The 18,130-nt window shown below is 44.0% G+C and overlaps 2 protein-coding genes and 1 pseudogene across 2 annotated transcripts; 1 reads left to right on the top strand and 2 right to left on the bottom strand.

The window, feature by feature from the left end:
- The first annotated feature begins 18 nt into the window (after positions 1-18).
- cab39l (calcium binding protein 39-like) lies at positions 19-13,994 on the top strand. Its single transcript, XM_028955148.1, has 9 exons — positions 19-254; positions 1,779-1,908; positions 8,003-8,167; positions 8,510-8,628; positions 8,792-8,960; positions 9,282-9,341; positions 9,676-9,741; positions 9,839-9,982; positions 11,723-13,994. The coding sequence occupies exons 2-9, from the start codon at positions 1,807-1,809 to the stop codon at positions 11,900-11,902; spliced, it is 1,005 nt and encodes a 334-aa protein (XP_028810981.1). The 5' UTR covers positions 19-254; positions 1,779-1,806; the 3' UTR covers positions 11,903-13,994.
- On the bottom strand, positions 6,329-6,483 carry LOC114765419 (uncharacterized; annotated as a pseudogene).
- Positions 13,995-14,243: 249 nt separating the features above from the next.
- cdadc1 (cytidine and dCMP deaminase domain containing 1) lies at positions 14,244-18,130 on the bottom strand. Its single transcript, XM_028955147.1, has 9 exons — positions 17,917-18,130; positions 17,390-17,487; positions 16,915-17,092; positions 16,259-16,819; positions 16,121-16,170; positions 15,844-16,013; positions 14,917-15,106; positions 14,550-14,610; positions 14,244-14,456 (listed from the first exon to the last, which is right to left on the bottom strand). The coding sequence occupies exons 1-9, from the start codon at positions 18,038-18,040 to the stop codon at positions 14,383-14,385; spliced, it is 1,506 nt and encodes a 501-aa protein (XP_028810980.1). The 5' UTR covers positions 18,041-18,130; the 3' UTR covers positions 14,244-14,382.

Here is an 18,130-nt window from a genome sequence, read left to right as displayed (position 1 = left end):
CCTTACGCAGCGCGCCAATGACGCGCGGCCTACGTCCGTGATCCACAGCGTCATGGTCGGGTCTGGCTGCGCTTGACTCAGGGCTGCCGGGGCCGTCTCCTGACTCGCAGCGAGGAGCCGAGAGCAACTCTGAACGCATCCGCGCATACACGCGTTCCTCGGACGTTGTGGCCGGCGGACACACCGCTGGCGTGACCAGAAGGCCCGGGGACCCGAGCGAGGACGACGCGTACCGAACCGCCGCCCCTCGAGCTGTGAGTATCCGGAGCTGCCCGCGTACCCGCGGCTCCGTCGAAATGCGCCGCCCTGCCCTCGACACTCGACGGGTCGCGACGCAGAAACGTGTCCTTGACCCGCGGCGTCCGGCTCGGCTCGGGCTCGCGGACGTGCTAACACGCTAGCGCGTTTTTGGCCGCCTTTTTTCCGTCAGCGTCGCACAATAAGCGTGCATGTCAGCCGCCCGCCTGCCCGAGTGAATTTCGGCGACGCGAGCTGTTAGCAGCGGCAGTTCCTCGGTCCCGGCGGGGCGTGTGTCCCGTCCGCCGCTTGACTAGGGAGTTGTCGCCCGGCTCCGCTCGTTTGTCGTCCGCGAAGCCGAGTAACCTTCGTCTTTTGTCCGCATTGTTTGCGTCGACTTGCGGCAGCGGAGGCCTCGCAGTAAACAGGTGATTATCCAGCAGGCCGGACGTGTGTGTGTGTGTGTGTGTGTGTGTGTGTGTACATAAATATATATATAATGTATAATGCGCGAATCCAACCTCACCCGTAGTTCTGACCTTGGGAGAAGATCTCAACTTATATTTGTCGTCGTTATATCTGACGACCAGCCGTCGGATTCCGCGAGTTTAGTCACATGCCCGAACTCACTGCTATTCCGAGTCGTTTTCTCTTTTTTTTTCCCATGTAGATCCGCAATCTCGCGCTTTCCACTTTGTTTTTTTATTTTTATTTTTTTCTTCGTTTTTTTTTTTTTTTTTACTGTTCAGACGAAATTGGTCGTGAAATGGCGCAGCGACCGGTCGCTTCGTGTCGTGCTGGCCACGCAACTTGCTCTACTGGAGAGTTGGGTGGGTGTGTCAGATGGCAGCGATTGATGGACGCATTGATCCTTCGCGCCCTTTGCTTGGCAGATCTCCCCACAAGGCCGAGTGCAGCAGGAAGTCGATCTGAGATCAGGAGCCTGGCTTATCTGATGCGGCTCGTCTGGTGGCATCTTGCATTTCTTTTGTCACGCCCGGCTGCCATGGGATTGCGACACGCTCTCGACAAATCGTCTCAGCGTCGGGTTTTTCTTTTTTCTCTCCTTCTGCCTGCTTGAAAGCTGATATTGGTTGTGGCCTTTTGATGTGTCAGCGCTCTTGGTTTCCCCCATTTTCACCGAAAAAAGAGGGGGGGTTAATGCGATGATTGGTGGTGGCGCGCAGGGATCATCTGAGGTTGGCTGCGTCCGCTGCCGAAGAGCCGTGATCAAAGTGACAAATGGTCGGTGGAGGCGGGGGGAGGGTCGGCGCGAGAGTAATTCTTCCCAACGCGCTGCTGAGGATTACCGGTCACAAGTTAGGCCCTCTCTCGTTCCGCCCGTGACCTCCTGAGTTTCCAAAGCAGCCGGTCCCGGGGTGCGGTTTTTTTTTTTTTTTTTTTGTATGGAAACTGTTGAAAAGTTGCAGTTGCTCACCAAGGGTGATGGTTAAATACAGAGGACACATTTTATTGTCATCGTGTGCTGTGCATCATGACAACCACTTCTCTTCCAATGCATATTTTTATTTCCTCTGCAGGCTCTGAGGAGAGGAAGCTTTTGCAAACATGCCGCTCTTTGGTAAACCCCACAAGAGTCCCACGGAGATTGTGAAAACCTTGAACTACAACCTGGCCATCTTGGTGAAACAGGACAAGAAGACAGAGAAGGTTGGCATCTCTTCTGTGACAGTGTGTTCTGTTGAGGCACATTTATCAATGTCCCTAAATACCAGATTTTCAACCCTAAATGTCATCCCCTATCGTGAAAATTTCTCATTGTAAGATTATTTAACATTAATATGAGTTCCCCTACCCTGTCTATGGCCCTGCAGTGGCTAGAAACGGTGATAGGTGAAAAGAGTGTTTTCGTCATTTTGCTTCACTGTTCAGAGGGTCTGATCTGGAATTTGTCCCCTTATATCACCATTTCTCATGCTTTGCCCACCCAGAGAATTTGACTGCATGTAAAAATGAGTTCCGTAACGTGAGACACTGAAGGGGTTGTTTTATTTTTTTGATTAAAGTGGCCATATTTTGGAAACAGGCTTTTCCAAAATCCAAAATTTCTGCAGAGAAACAGACGGTTTTAGGGGACCAATAAGACCAATCAAAAAAAAAAAAATAGGGGACTTTTAATGTTGATTAACTTTATAGAAACTTCTCACCAGAATGTTTATGACTAGATGGTTATTTGTGGTTATTCTCTGTGTGTTGAGTCAGTGTGTATGGGGCTTTTTGTAGCCAGAAATTGTAATTAGGGTTTGCATTTAAAAAATGTGCATTGAAACAGACCCTTCAATGTTTGGAAGCACTGGACAGTGCACTGACTAGGTTTTAGTCCAGTGTTTTAGTTCAGGGCATATATATCCAATGTGATTTATACTCGTCCATTTGAAGATCTCTCTAGCTTCAGCAGTTATGGTTCTTTGTAGCTCTGGTAGGTTTCATGCTGGTACGTCTCGGCCGCTGCCAGGTACTAGAGATGCTCAGAGAGACTGATTAAACTCGGTGGCTTGCACTGAGTGGTTATGGAAGATGGGATTTTGAGTGAAACCATGGCTCCGGTGGTCTATCTAGGACAGCCCAGGTGAAATGATAGTCATAATATATGTATTATATGAACAATTGGCTTAAAAGATGTGTATTTAGCCTGGACCTGTATATTGACACTTTATCTGAGTATCTGTATTGAACGTTAGCAGGAAGGCTGTTCCAAAGCAGGTGAATTTTGTAGCAGAATTCTCATTAATTCTTGGTACCAATAAGAACCTGGAACCTTAAGTCAGTTAATGCAAAGCTATGTATGTTTCCATGCTCATTTTAGTTTATTGGGCTACTGTGGTTTAAGGTGTATGCCCAACTCTGCAACTATGGGTAGTTCTTTTAGCTTGTCAGTATTGCATATTTTTTCAGTCCACGGACTGAAACAATCAATTTAGCTGCTGTCAAATTGTTGCAATGTGGAGTAGTGAATTGGACAGCTTTACTTTGTGAATGGGATGCTATCCTCACCTTTGCGTTTTGTAACTTTGGGGTCAAAGGCCAGACAGCAAATTGTGGACAATGTTTAGAGTGGCTATCCCATTTTGGGCAGCGTTAGACTACCAGTCACATACTGACTGAGAACTTGGTATGTATTCAGTTGGCCTAACATATTTGTATGTATTTTACTTGGACAAACCCAAAAAAGGTGCATTATGTGAGTTTAGGTAAAGTATTTAAAGTTTAGAACGTGAAAGAAACGTTTGTCCAGTTTTAATGCTGCTGTACATGAGCTGACCAGGCTCATTGACTCTGGGACCAGTGTGACAGGGAGGTGAAGTTAGACCTTCAGTGTCTGACTGAACTCTCATTGTCACCTCCCTGCAATCCCGCACAGTCTGCTTGGTCTTCTGCCAGATCTGCAGTATTGTAGACCTCCTTGTGCTGTGCACCTTGCTGATCCTGTGAAATGAAGTACAATTTGTTCTTTAGGAACCTATATGTGGTCAATTTTGGTTTAAAATTCAAACATTTTTTAGCACAACATTACGTTATATAATCCTAATTTCCTTTTTATATGCTATTTTTTTCCCCTGTCCCAGATCATAGAATTCCTGGTCTGGACCTGAAATTTTCTCTGATCTTAATTTCATGTTTGCTGTTGTCTGTGCACAGGAAAGCATTTTGAATGGCACAGCTAAATTGTAGGTGATCGTATACATGAATTACCGGTACGCGACTCCATAACACAGTGCAAGGGTGTGTGATTTTTAGAACGGCTGCGTCAGTGTCTTCACCTCAGTTTCACTGGAATGTGGTCTAAGTCTCCTCAAACAAGATTTTTTTTTTTGTATTTTGTAATGGGGTGGTCCATTTACAGCATTTACCAGACACCCTTCTCCAAAGCGACTTATTATCAGTAGGAGCAACTTAGGGTTAAGTGTCTTGCTCAGGGACACAATGGTAGTAAGTGGGTTTGAACCTGGTTCTTCTGCTTCATAGGCAAGTCGCTAGGCTACTACTACCCTGGTCCTTGCTAACAGACCTTGCTAAATGTGGTCCTTGCTAAATGTGAGTTCTCTTTCGGTCTACTCGATTTAGGCCCAGTCCACACGAAAACACTTCTCTAATGGTGCTTTCTCACCATAGTTTGTTTGCTTTGGTTCAAGTCAGTTGGTGAGTTCGTACCAGTGTATGGTACAGGGAAAAATCCAAGTGAACCAAAATGCGTCACTTCAAATCATGCCAGAATTTTCTCTCTGCTGATTGGTCAGATGTATTGCTGCGGGAACAATAAAAGTAAATAGAGGAAGCAGATCTACTGTTGTGGACTGTGGCTGCGTGAAATTGGAGGTACATGATGGAAGTAATTTTACACGGGTTTGCGGTTGCCCTGCCATTTTTATATTATATTACATATATATAAGACCTAAATTTTGAAACTTTACCACGGTTACACCTTGAAACAATATGCACTTGAGTCGGCATTGCCGCATTACAAGGAAACGCTGGAGGTGCTGTGCATTAATCGTACATAACTGTGAAAACAACATTGATATTTACACACCACACTGTGTTCTTAAGTCATGTGATCGCATCTGGTCCTGTTTTCAGTCAGTATGCATTCTCAACAAGTGGACTGCTTCAGAGTTTACGATTTGATTCGAATGTAGAATGTCATGCTCCAGTTGTGTTGATGCTCACTTGAGTGTGATTACTGTGTTCGAACCATACCAAGGGGGGAAACGAAGTTGAGTTCGATTCAAGCGCACTGAAGTCTATAGGTTTGAGAGCACCCGTAAACTGGTTAACTGGTTAACTTGTTTGGTCTGCATCTTTTTAACAAACACTGGTCTCTTATTGGTCTCTGAGTGTCCAGAGATCTACAACACGACATTATTGTCTTACTGGGAGTTTAGAAAAACATGCCTGTTTTTTGCACTGCGCCCCTTGACAATTAAGCACACCTTCTTTTTTTTGAGAGAGAGAGAGAGAGAGGGGAAGCACAGACTGTTTGGTCTGAAAGCAGCGCAGGTGGACACTAATACGTCGGTGTCACACGGAGACACAGAAAATGGAGAGAAGCGCTCTAGATTTTTCTTCCCAACCAGCGGTGGGGAAGAAAAGCGGTGGGTTGCTGCCCTCAGTTCACCAATTTTGCAAGTTAAACCGGTGGGTGGACGTCATGCTGCAGCGTTTCTTTGGACACGCCTGCTGAACTCTGAGGAGATGGCAAAAATTTGGGAACTGTACGGCAGAGTTGCCGTAGATCTGGCAGGAATCGGTGTCCTCTGTTCTTTTCTTTGCCTGCTCGGTGCACCTCTCAGCGTGACTGCTCAATCACACCAACGGCCTTTGAGTCCTAGTCTGCCCACCCTGGACAGGGTGAGGTCAGGGGCCTTCACGTAGGTTCTGGTAATGCCTGCGTGGCATCTCCACTTTGAATAGGGACCTGCTATGTCAGATGAGAGGAAAGAATTTTTATCCCTGTCCAGATTTTAAGAAACACGATTTTCTAAATCGTTATGACTTGTTTTTGCAACCCCAGACCTCAAAAATCAGCGAATGCCGTTCAACGCGCTGTGTTTCCCACGGGGCTCAAAGTAAAACTCCTGGTCAGACAATAATGTTGTGTTGTAGATCTCTGGACACTCAGGCGCTGATAATATCAGCTTCCCGCTTTGTGTGTTTCGAATCGGAAGACTCGGAACTGCGTCCTGCCGGGCAGCGGTCAAAGTTCAACAAACTCACTCAGCTTCATGAGATACAAGTCACATCCAACATGTTAATTGTGTGTATCGTTATAGAGACACTGGGAATAAATCCGTACAATACAGACTCCCTGCCACGCTTTACTCAAGACGTATTCTCCATTTTAACTTCCTGCCCTCCGTTAGAAATCACGCGTCATCATAACCATGTGAATGAAATGCACGTATTTCAGTACAGATGTCCCTGTATGATAGTCAGGCGTGAGGCATGTTAAAGGCGCTGCCACTAAAATGCAAGCAGGGGCGCTCTCTTGGTATCAGCCGTGAAAGGCGGCGGGGGAGCAGTGTGTGCTGATGGCGCCCTGCTATGCTTCCTTACCTGCTAGGCCTCTGCTAAGGAGAGTGTGACTGCGTCTCCCAATTTCAGAGGTTATGCGGTCGAGATTCCCCCGTTTGAGGAATTCGCAGCAGTCAGCCCGACCGAAATGCGGAGCCTCGGCCTCGAAGGACCACATTCTTGAGCGTGGAACCTCCCCTGCCATATAAGCAAGTACTGGAGGCTGTGTGCGCGCCTCCGTTCAAGCCTCAGACAGAGGTGGGTTTGATGGTGGTGTCTTATAGACAGGCAAGTGGGTGATAGGCCTGCCCTCTCCATGCATCCAGCCCTCACTCAGTTTTCTCAGGGTCGCAGTCCTTTGTTCATCAAAAAAAGGTGCTAAATTCTTTCAGTTGCTTTTCAGTGGATCTGCAGGGTTTTGGCCCGCGTCCTTTCTCCTCGCCAGAGCATCAGCAGCTCAGTATACTGCAGGTGTACATGGACCGGAACGGACCAATCAGCTTTTTGTTTTATGCAGTGTTTGTCCTACTGGCTTATGCAGGCCAGGCCTGTGGCATATGTGGTTTCAGCCCCTTTTGCATTTGCAGGCGTACTTCAGAAGAGGCGTGGCAGCATTCTGGGCATGCTTTAGGGGCGTGTCTGTGGCAGACATGTGCCCCTCAGCTACTTGGGCAAGCCCAGATACTTAAAGGATTCTTTAAGGTTCGTCGCCTGGATGTGCTCGCTCCTGCTTTGGCACATGCCATGCGTCTTAGGTGTGCATTTTCATGTCCCGTAGTGAGATGTTGAGTAAGTAAAGCGAACAAAAGGTTACAGATCTGATCCCTGTCCTCTGACTAAGAAGATTAAGACATCTCACCAGAATGCCTCGCTTGCATTCCATTTGGAAGAGCTGGTTTGTCGTGAGGGACCGGATGTGTACTAGGGAATTATAGGGCCCCAAGCCTGAAGGCATGAATAGCTACATGCGGGGTATGTCCCATAGTAAGATGTCCCACTCATCTCCAATAGAGAACCTTTCGTTTCCGGTTGTCTTATTCAACGCTGCTCAGTTTTGTAGTGAATGTTATGGACAAGTCAATAATTTTTTTTTGACTGTTAATTTGAGTGAATGTTTGCATGTGCTTTTCATGTGCGGAGTTTGCACTTCTGCTTCCAGAATGGTAAAAGCACCACTGGGTACAGCTCAAAAAGTGCTCCCCTCTCACGATCCCACTACATGATGCGTTTTATAACAATGCCTGCCGTATTTCTCCCGGTGTCGCGGTAAGATGATACTGTTGAATTAATAGCTACAATAAACCTTTCCTCCATCTTTGTTTTTGACCTTTCCTTTGTTTCTATTGGCTGTGTGTTACAACACAGAGGTCAAAGTTCCGCTGGCCGCATGTGGTCTGTTACCTGCTCTTTACCGGCAGTATTACCACCTTCTGCACAGCAATGCACCACACGCTGTTGAGAATAGCATGGCCAGAAATCAGACATTATTGTGTATTAAAACTCTGGGACCATTTCACCCTAGAAAAGGCAAAGAAAAGAATCGAAATAGTGAGAGAGGATGTTATTCTATAAGTATTAGCTTCAATATGTGTGCAGTTGTTTACTTGTTGCTCACTGAACAAATCACAGCCTCATGGATTCATTGTGACATAAGTTTGAACAGACGTACGGGTGATTTTTTTTTTTTTTTTTCCCCCTCAAATTATTTATTTATTTATTTCTCTCTCTTCAGGCATCCGAGGAGGCATCCAAGTGCCTGGTGGCGATGAAAGAGATCCTGTACGGCACAAACGACAAGGAGCCGCACACAGAGACGGTGGCCCAGTTGGCCCAGGAGCTCTACAACAGTGGTCTGCTTATCGCCCTAGTGGAGAACCTGCAGGTCATCGACTTTGAGGTGAGCTTCTGACCGGCTCGCAGTCGTCCGTTTTTCTGAAACGGTCGTCTGTACTGATGGTTGATGGTTTTCTGCAATTTTTAAAGCATTTAAAATATTCTTTGGTTGGTGTCGTATCTCCCATACCAAGTGTCCTTGTCTGACAGCTTCTACATTGCATACATTGCAGACTGCTGTCTCGACATCCTGTGCTGACTCCTGTCATTTGTCACCAAAATACAGAAGAGCCACGTTTTTTGAAAATGAAAGCGTTTGATCTCTTTTAAATAGTGATTGAGATGACAGGCAAGGAATCCCGCAGAGAGGGCATGTTATCACTGAGGCGTCTGGTTTGTTCCTCAGGGAAAAAAGGACGTGTGCCAGATCTTCAACAACATCCTGAGGAGGCAGATCGGCACCCGTAGCCCCACGGTGGAGTACTTCTGCTCCCATCAGGAGGTGCTCTTCATCCTGCTCAAAGGGTTCGCATATTTATGTCTGTCAAAGCATAATGGTGCTGTGCTCTGTACATGAGACCATATTGTTGCATTGGAATGGTCACATCACACTAATATTATTTTGTTTAAAATGCACCGGAAAAGTGTGCAAATTCACAATCTGTTCCTGTCACGGTTTCTGCAACAGGTACGAGACTCCCCAGGTCGCCCTCAACTGTGGCATCATGCTGCGTGAATGCATACGACATGAACCTCTTGCCAAAATTGTCCTTCACTCGGAGCATTTCCGGGACTTCTTCAGTTATGTGGAAATGTCCACGTTTGACATCGCCTCCGATGCTTTCGCCACTTTCAAGGTCAGAACTTCCAGGAATCTGTATCGCAAACACTGTTCAGTTCATTGTTTGACTTCACAATACGTCTTCATGACTTTATGACTGACGTTATACGGTCATCTGAAATGTTCATGTGAAATTACTGCAATATCACCTCCAAGCCAAAAGCTGGTGCAGTATTCAACACTATTTATTTCCATAAACAATGTGAAGCAATAATCATAAAGGTTAATATTTAAACAACTTTGGTAAATATGATTCATGATATTCTAGCATGTTGAATGGTTCCGGTCATGGTGTTTTGCTTTTAATGAAGTAATGTAAAGATCTTTAATTTTACAGGATCTTCTCACAAGACACAAGGTCCTGGTGGCTGAGTATTTAGAACAGAACTATGATGCGGTAAGTTGCTCAGTTATTCCCTGGTGAGAAATCAAGAGCTGCCATAGATTCTCTTTCACATGTTAATTTCTTTGATGTTTGGGGGAAAAAAAATGAACAGGGTGTACATGTGTAAATAATGTGTGTGTGCTTGTGTAATAAAACCCTGTCCACGGTTGTGCCCAGTGGAACGAATGTTGTGAAATATCAGGTCTGTGTGCTGTTTGTTGGGTGGGTGTGGTGACCACAAAGGGTCTCCTTGACCTCAGACTTGCCAGAGCTGTAGTGCTCAATCACTGAACGCATACATTGTAAAGGGGCTAAAGTTTAACTGTGTGTCTGTGTGATTCTGCAGGTGTTTGCTGACTATGAGAAGCTGCTTCACTCTGAGAACTACGTGACAAAGAGACAGTCATTAAAGGTGTGAAAGAAAAAATGAAAACATGTCATGTTTGACATTTGAACTGTGACCTAAAGTGTGTGTGTGTGTGTGTGTGTGTGTGTGTGTGTGTGTGTAGTTGTTGGGAGAGCTGCTGTTGGACAGACACAACTTCACAGTGATGACTAGGTATATCAGCAAGCCTGAGAATCTCAAGCTGATGATGAACCTGCTGAGAGACAAGAGCCCCAACATTCAGTTTGAGGCCTTCCACGTCTTCAAGGTACAGAGACAGAATCATGCATTCATTCGTTCATTCATACGTAGGCTTAGGGTTCAAGTGTTGCTTTGTGCTGAGAATATCCACACATTTCCATCTGCATAGTAGGCTACAGTCTACAGTGGTTAATCTTTGCAAGAAGCTTCAAATGTTTTATGTTTATGGCACACCTTATGCTGGTTTAAGATTAAACAATTAAATTAATTTATTTTATTTACATCTATAAATGCACACACACCCACAGTGCTGCTTGAAAGTTTGTGAACCCCTTGAGCAATTTAGATGTTTATTTTACTGTGACCATTTATCACCAGTTTTTATGTATAAAATGTCAGATATGTTTATCAATTACTTGTTTAGTGGGAATTGTTCAAGTAACCCAAAAACTACATGTATGGAATGTATGTGTGTGCAAGTTAGTGAATTCCAAGCTGCATTGGTTAACTCAAGCAGGTAACAGACTCCGGTGAAACACATTTGGGTGCTTAATCATTTAAGCAGACCAATGAAATGAGGCATCCGTGGGAAAGGGTTTGGCCTTCACTAATTAAGAAGGAAACCAGCCAAGCCACTGTGGTTCCATACAAACCAACAATGCCAAGAGCAAAGGAGATATCCAAGAACATGAGTCAGAGGGTATTGACAGTCTGGAAAGGGCTACAAAAAAACCTCCAAAAAATTCCAGCTCCATCAATCCAATGTGAGATGCATAACTCGGAGGGCCTTCAACACGACAGCAACTTTCCCTAGAAGTGGAAACCCTTCAAAAATATCACCCAGAAGCACCAAAATAATAAATCAGGTAAAGACATCACCTCTAGAGGGTTGCAGACCTCTCTGGCAGCATCTGGAACAAATCTGCATGTGTCTACAATCAGATGAAAATATAATGGCATATGAAGAAAAGAACCTCCTCCCAACAGTGAAGTATGGTGGTGGAAATGTGAAGGTCTGGGTCTGCTTTTTGTCTCTTGCACCTAGACGACTCCATGTTATTCAAGAAACCATAAATTCTTCAGAATGTCAACAACGTCCTGACCAGATTCTCCTGCCTTCAGTCAGGAAGTTGAAGCTGGGATGAAAGTGGATTATGCAACAAGACAATGGCCCAAAACATTCCAGCAAATCTACAAAGGAATGGCTTCCAAGAAAGATGATTTGCACTCTGGATTGGCCCAGTCAACGTCTGGACCTAAACCCAATTGAAATGTTGTGGCAAGACCTGAAGACGTCCCTCCAACCTCTCTCATCTGGCTGAGTTTTGCTAGGAGGAGAGGGCAAAAATTCCTGTAACCACATGGAAGAGACTGCTTAGCGGTTACGGAAGGAGTTAAGTTCAAGTAAATGCTGCCATAGGAGGAGCCACAAGCTACTAATACAACGGTTCACATACTTTTGCACGTTACATTTTCAGTTTTTGTCAAAGAAAACCGCCTTTGTTGAATTAAATAACGTATTTGTGTCTGTGTCCATTATTTGAAAGGTGTGCTTTACAAATTGTAATAAGTAAATGCTTTTTACCAATACAGGGACCATGTCTGGAGGGTTCATAAACTTTCAAGTGTGTGTGTGTGTGTGTGTGTGTGTGTGTGTGTGTGTGTGTGTGTATTAAAATATCACTGAGCACCATATTTATCATTAGATAAGTGGCCTGTGGCAGGTCAGATGAATTCTTAAAACCAGGTTAAATATGAATAAAATATTTTCTTCGTATTGTTCACATGAATGTTTGCCCGTTTTCAGGTGTTTGTTGCTAACCCCAACAAAACACAGCCCATTGTAGACATCCTTTTAAAGAACCAGACCAAGCTCATCGACTTCCTCAGCAACTTCCAGAAGGACCGCACAGACGACGAGCAATTTAACGACGAGAAGACGTACCTAATCAAACAGATACGGGACCTGAAAAAACCCGCCTCCTAAAACCTAGCTCTCTCTCATACCACCTCTTCTTTTTATTGAGGAAAGCAAAAACATTAACATTAATAATAATTCTATTTAAAATCTAGAAAGCATTTGTCTTTTTCTTAGTTCTTTATCAAGCTCTCAAAAGACGTGTAGTTCTCAATTTAAGAGAGTATATGTTCTTGTTTTTCTTTATTTCAATAATGGAAATATCTTTTCATCTTTAGTTTTGTGCTACAGTAGAATATTATTTAAAAACCGAAAACAGATATATTTGTTTTCTGGGCGAAGCCAGAGGGGGAGGTTTAAACCGGGGGGAGGGGCCTAGGAAAGGACCTTCTGTAAGGGGTTTCCTCCTTTCATCCGTTCAGGGATGAGCGGCCTCACTCCCACCCTGTAGCACTCCAGAAGAAAGGTTGTGAGAGGGGTTCCTGGTCTATAAAATCATGGAAATTAAGGATCCTCACATGTAGTTACGCAGTAGAAAAGGGTGATTGGTTTTCCCCACATATTTATCCAAATCTTTCTGGTCCCTTCCTCTTTCCTTCTATATTTGTGTGTGAATGTTTTTTTTTTTTTTTTTTTTCTTGCCTTTTGTGAGTACTAGAGCTCATATATAGATTTAATATAATTACATTCCTTTCTGTCTGTGTTCTGTTTGCTCCTCTGCAGTATTCAGTGCTTTAGGCCTTCTGTTATAACCATATGTTTGGTCGTGCAGCTAAAGGCTGTCTCCAATATCCCATTATCGATGTGAAAAAAAAGAACAAATGTATATGGTTAGCGGATGATTTATAACTTAAAGAGAGCAATTTTAAATTAATCAGTTGGTTCCTTTTTATTGGGAACATATTTTTTTCCTTTTTATCTTCAATCCTCAGTTCTCAAAAATGAATTGGGAGCCTTGCAGGTTTTTTGATTGACCTAGTACTCTTTCACTGTACTTTCTTTTTGTTTAACAGCTGTATGGTTTTTATTTTTGACTGCTTTTTAAATGACCTTGTTTACCTGTTGGGTGTTGCACGACTGGGTTTTTGCCACAAGGAGTGTAGTGGGAGGAAAACCGGAGCTGGGCACCTCCTCTCCTGCTGCAGAGTGCTGGAACAACGGAGAGGATGTATGGCTGGTGTGTCCTGTACATTAGCTGTTTTCTTTTTGCTTCTCTTTCTTTTTTCTTTTTTTAACATTTTGCAATTAACATGGTTTCGACTCTGAGCGTAGCTGAGAACATTTGAACAGTCAAGATCAGGAACATTCAAACAGGTGCCTTTTTCAGTTTTCTCTTTTCAGTTTTCTTTTTGTATTTAAAATAGATCTTTTCAAGGGGGAGCTTAATTCTTATTGTTTTATAAATTTCAAAATATGGTCTGATGGAACATATTTGTCTTGATTAAGCAATGAACCTCTTTAACTCTCTATATATGAGTTACGCTGTTGATGAAGTACTTTGATCGTGTAATTGCTTTAGATTTCTTCTCTGAGGAGTAGTAGGATTGGTCTGATATGATCCATATCTCTGATTTTGAGCCCCAGACATGGGAAAGGTAATGTAGAGGTTGTTCACACTTCTCCACCCTCCCAAAGAAAAATTGACTTGCCAATATGTGTGTGGTGGGTTGAGGATTGTTTTGGTATTTTGATAAATGTCACTTAACATGACTATGTCTATACAAGGACCATTTTAAAGGGTGGCTTATGGTGAAATTGTATGTTTGACCCATATCACTTTTAATTGCCAAATCTAAACTTTGGACAAATTTAAGTCTTGGTAAATATTGCTGTTTACATTTGCCCAATTTTTTTTCTTTTTTATATAAATTATTTTCATTCCACAAAAAAAGGATGGGTGGGGTTCTTCAGTATTGTTCTTCATGGTAGGAAACATGCACCATATGGGATGAGATCAGCTATCACCACATAAATTTGATCCAGGTGTGTTTTTGTAAATCCGATTTTTTTTTTTTTTTTTTTTTTTGGTTATGCTAAGGTCATATTGAGGATAATAAATGTAAAAAAAAAAAAAAACCCAATCAGCTCAATTTCCCATGCTCATGACAGAAATTAATTTTAAAACCACACGGGGTGCATTTCCACCACCTTTGAAAGATAATGTACCACATCGCCAATGAAGGAAAATAAATGCATTAAAAATAACGGCCTGTGTCTTGTGATGGGTTTTTGGAAAGTGTCTTGCTAAAATTTATACAAACAAAAAGTGCAAAAAATTGCTTAGAAATTAAAGGATTTCCTATACGAACAACTTTTTCCATAAAAGCAAATAACATTTTTTCGATATGCTACATATGAGCCACAGTTTAATGTGAATTGCAATCCCTTAAAATCTCTGCAGCATTCACACATGAACATGATGCATAGACTTAAATTAAATTAAAACAGACCAATAAAATCCGAAAATGGCATCTTAACCATGCTGGAAAGCCCCTTTCTTCCACGAGACACACGCTGCGTGTACCAGAGAGGGGGAAGTAAACACACGGTCATGAGCGCAGTCTCTTGTGGAAAAGCATCTCTGGTTCTTCAGGCTCCTGTCTGCTGTGTTTCACGCATCCATCTAGAATGAGAATAGGCAGGGTTATGCATGCTCCGATTGAACAGTAAAATATTGATTTTATTATTCCAGTCGTTCCAGTGGGGTAGCTCTTACTCGCTCGTGTGGGTGGGAACAGTTGTTCAGCAACTTCACTTGTCTGTGGATTCCTCTGCCACTACAGTAAAAGAAACATAGTCAAGCATGGTCTTCTACAAACTTTTATATAAATGCATTCTCTCCTTTTTTCCTTTTCTTTTTGTAGGATTGCGCTAAGCACAGTGGCTAAAGTGGCTTATGTAAATGGATAAAACAAGAAAGAAACTCTATTAATGATGTTTGCACACATGATCCCTGCCTGTCTTCAGGCTTCTCCAATTTTAAACTCTGTTTATGCAGACATCATTAAAGATCGCATTCTGGATGACAATACCAGTTTGTGGAATGTCCACACGACATGTTAGCACTCCAGAGTACAACTTACAATAAACTTCTGGACTCCACTGAGGCCACCGAACCTGAGGTAGGAGATGTCTCGCTTGTCTTTGCCACTGTCCAAGTCTGTGGTGTAGATCTGCCGAATCCCGGCGCCTTTAATTAACGGCACACACTCGTCGCACGGGCATTTGGTTACAAACAGCATTGTGTTCTCGTTCACTTTAATATCAACACTCCTGGAGATAAAGGAAAAAAAAACTGAATCATTAAATAACAATCACATTCTTACTTTTATCTCTCCTTTTACTTTTTTATCTCTCATTCTTACTTTTATCTTGTCCTTTACCTGCCCAGAAGGCACATAGCAAACATCACCCAAAGTTATAGAAATAAAAAGCCCAGCAAAATGCTCCTCCTGCCAGTGTTCGTTTTCAGCTGTTTAACACACCATTGTGGCATCCATTGATGTGGTGTAATATTTTGTCTATTGGGGAAATTTTAGGACATTAAGGATGTTCGTTAATGTCACTTTCACATATTCGCTAATCAGAATGCTTAAAGGCTGATCGTCTGTCTGCATGTTTGGTTTGGAAGTAGTCGTGCTCCTGAGATGACCATAAGAGGTAACTGAATGTAGTCAACGGAAGAAAACCATGAAACGGAAGATATTATATATACAGTTATATACACCGGTCACTCAGAAATATTCACACGTTAACAAAAAGGTCATGGTGAGTGTTTAGTTCCTGTTGTCCAAGATACAGATCTGGTTTGTATTTGTTTTCTAAGACTAGTAGATATCAGTCTTGAAAAATCTGGATTATTTGATGTATTTTGTACTATAGATGGTGCAATACCTTATGTAAAATTATACAAATCAGGTCCTATATGTTTTAATAGAAGGAGAACGTTAATTTTGAGTCTTCTCGTATACTGCGGTACATACTCTTCACTCATTAGCCTCAGTGGTTACCTGAAGGTAAGTGCGTTCTGCTCTGCATGGATGATGTATCGGTACTTCCTGCAGTGTCTGTCTCCCTGCTTGTTGTCCATCTGTGGGTACTCTCCGTACTCTGAGCCCGCCGGGAAAGCGTTGTACCCACAGCCCACAAGATACAGGCTCCCCGTGCCATCGCACTGGTCCTGTAATGGGAAGGGGCAATAAAAAGGCAGCAACTTTCAGACTTCCAGCTCATAAGTTTCAATATGGCACAGACTGGAAGTAAAGCATGAGCCCAAATGTCACTCACGGAATGTCCTTCAGCCCAGATCACAGCCCCAACCCCAACCTTTGGGTCTTCTGCAAGAAAAGTATGCAAAAATACAGAACTTGGCCAATTCTGTTAAAAAATTCAGAAATCTACAAACCAAATGAACATAATCCTTACCTGTTCTGTACGCTAAAAGCTGTGCCTGAATGACACAATGCCGTATGACCTCCTGGGACAACCTTGGCGGAGGTTCTGGATCACCACTGTCCTTCTGATAGAATCCGTAACCAGACTCTTCCAAGCCAGGCACACTTGAAGCTACTGAGGCGAGCACCCTGACCAGGTCCCTCATGTGCTGTCTGAGGTTACCGAAATACGGTTCCAAGCAGAACGTCTCCAGGCCCAGTTTGCTGAGGAGATCTCTGTGCCTTGCCTCTTCGGACACCAGGAACACCCTGGAGAACTCATCCCGGTTCTTCCAGAACTGCATCCGGAAGAGGTCAGAATTGGGAAGGTCACTGCAGATTTTCTCCTGGAAGTCGCAGCGGCGGGACGTTTCCTCCACAAACTGCTGCATGTTGTCGGCCAGGGGGTGGAGGAGGACGGAGATGTGGGGTCGGCTGTTGGACCTGAGCCTCTCCGCGGCTGCTGCATCAAGTTCCGCTTCCAGGCTGCTGCTGCCCCCCAGCAAGCTAATCTCAGCATCACCAGGCCAGTAGGAAATAAGTTTGACCCCCGCTGACGCACATATGAAATAAATCAAAAACTATATTAAAAAAATGAAACGTGAAGAGTAGCATCTACCACATTGGAACTCTCCCATGATGACTGACCATTGATGATCATCTTGAGGCAGGTGGAGCAGGGCTTCCTGGAGAAGTAGAGCTCGCAGTCCATCAGTCGGGGCCCGTGACGGATCACGGCTATTTGGCCGGCGTGCAGTTCCATGCTGGAGCAGTGCAGTCCGAGAATTCGCCTCTCGTGCACGACCACCAGACCAGTGCATCGTGTCTGGGGGAGAAGCAACCAAAGACACCTGTCTCACCTTACAATTCCATTTTACCGCATTTATCAGACAGCCTTATCCAGAGCGCCTTACAATCAGTAGTTACAGGGACGGTCCCCCCTGGAGACACTCAGGGTTAAGTGTCTTGTTCAGAGACACAATGGTAATACGTGGCTGGGACTCTGTGGTCTTACGGTTCATAGGCGAGTGTGATTCCCACGTCACCTGACTATATGGCTTAATTACGTTTTTTTTATGTAATAATGTCCCATATCATGTTCATGCGTGTCTGCATCACTTACAGTTTCATTCTCATTCTTGCTGTCCCTCTTGGGGAACAGTTCCATCCAAAGGCTCAGCAGTGTGAAGAGGCTGGCTTTCGAAAGTCTGGGTCCATGGCCTGCAAAGTAAAAAGTTTAAAAATGGCTTAAACAATGCCGAGATTAAAACCTGAGATTAAAATGCAGCCGTAACCACAGGGTCTGGAAACAAGTGCGCCTGGATATTCGTTTCTTATGGAACCATGTTTCTTATTCCATCATCAACGTTCCAGCATTTCAGAAATGTTAGATAAAATAAATTAAAATAAAAGTCACATTCGATAATCAGTCAAGTGGGATTGTATATTATATAATGTATATCACAGGGGACCATTATACGTTATACATATGGCACCACATATGAAGCACCAAATATGAATATTCTCATCAGCCAATATGCTGACGTCATCCATCTGCAGAAGCGTCGGTGGTGGCAACGATCGCACGATGGTCACAAGGCCTGGTTTAATACGGACAGGCCGGCACAGGCACAGGTGACAGCGTCTAACCTTGGACTTTGGTGTCGGTCTGCGCGCCGGCGTCTTTCACGTGCCTGTCGCCTGCGCTGCCGGTGACGGTGACAGTGACGCCGCCGCGCTGCCGCCCTGCCTCCCCGCAGCCCGGCGTTTCCATCCAGTCCTCGGCGGGTTCCTTACTTGTCGATCACCGAGCGATATAATCAGACATTCTTCATCCACCGGAGTTCCACAGCCTCTACTTCCG

The sequence above is a fragment of the Denticeps clupeoides genome, chromosome 15, assembly GCF_900700375.1.
Source record: "Denticeps clupeoides chromosome 15, fDenClu1.1, whole genome shotgun sequence".
NCBI classification, from domain to species: Eukaryota; Metazoa; Chordata; class Actinopteri; order Clupeiformes; family Denticipitidae; genus Denticeps; species Denticeps clupeoides.
The sequence above is the reverse complement of the archived record's forward strand: the minus strand, read 5'-3'. Positions and strand labels throughout refer to the sequence as shown.

Bases quoted from the DNA above. Each gene is read 5' to 3' on its own strand.
- cab39l (XM_028955148.1), top strand. From the start codon at position 1,807: ATGCCGCTCTTTGGTAAACCCCACAAGAGTCCCACGGAGATTGTGAAA. The intron at 1,909-8,002 runs GTTGGCATCTCT...CTCTCTCTTCAG, and splicing joins AGGACAAGAAGACAGAGAAG to GCATCCGAGGAGGCATCCAA. The intron at 9,983-11,722 runs GTACAGAGACAG...GCCCGTTTTCAG, and splicing joins AGGCCTTCCACGTCTTCAAG to GTGTTTGTTGCTAACCCCAA.
- cdadc1 (XM_028955147.1), bottom strand. From the start codon at position 18,040: ATGGAAACGCCGGGCTGCGGGGAGGCAGGGCGGCAGCGCGGCGGCGTC. The intron at 16,171-16,258 runs GTAAGGATTATG...CTTTTCTTGCAG, and splicing joins GCTTTTAGCGTACAGAACAG to AAGACCCAAAGGTTGGGGTT. The intron at 14,611-14,916 runs GTAAGTTGTACT...CTTTTACTGTAG, and splicing joins GTGGAGTCCAGAAGTTTATT to TGGCAGAGGAATCCACAGAC.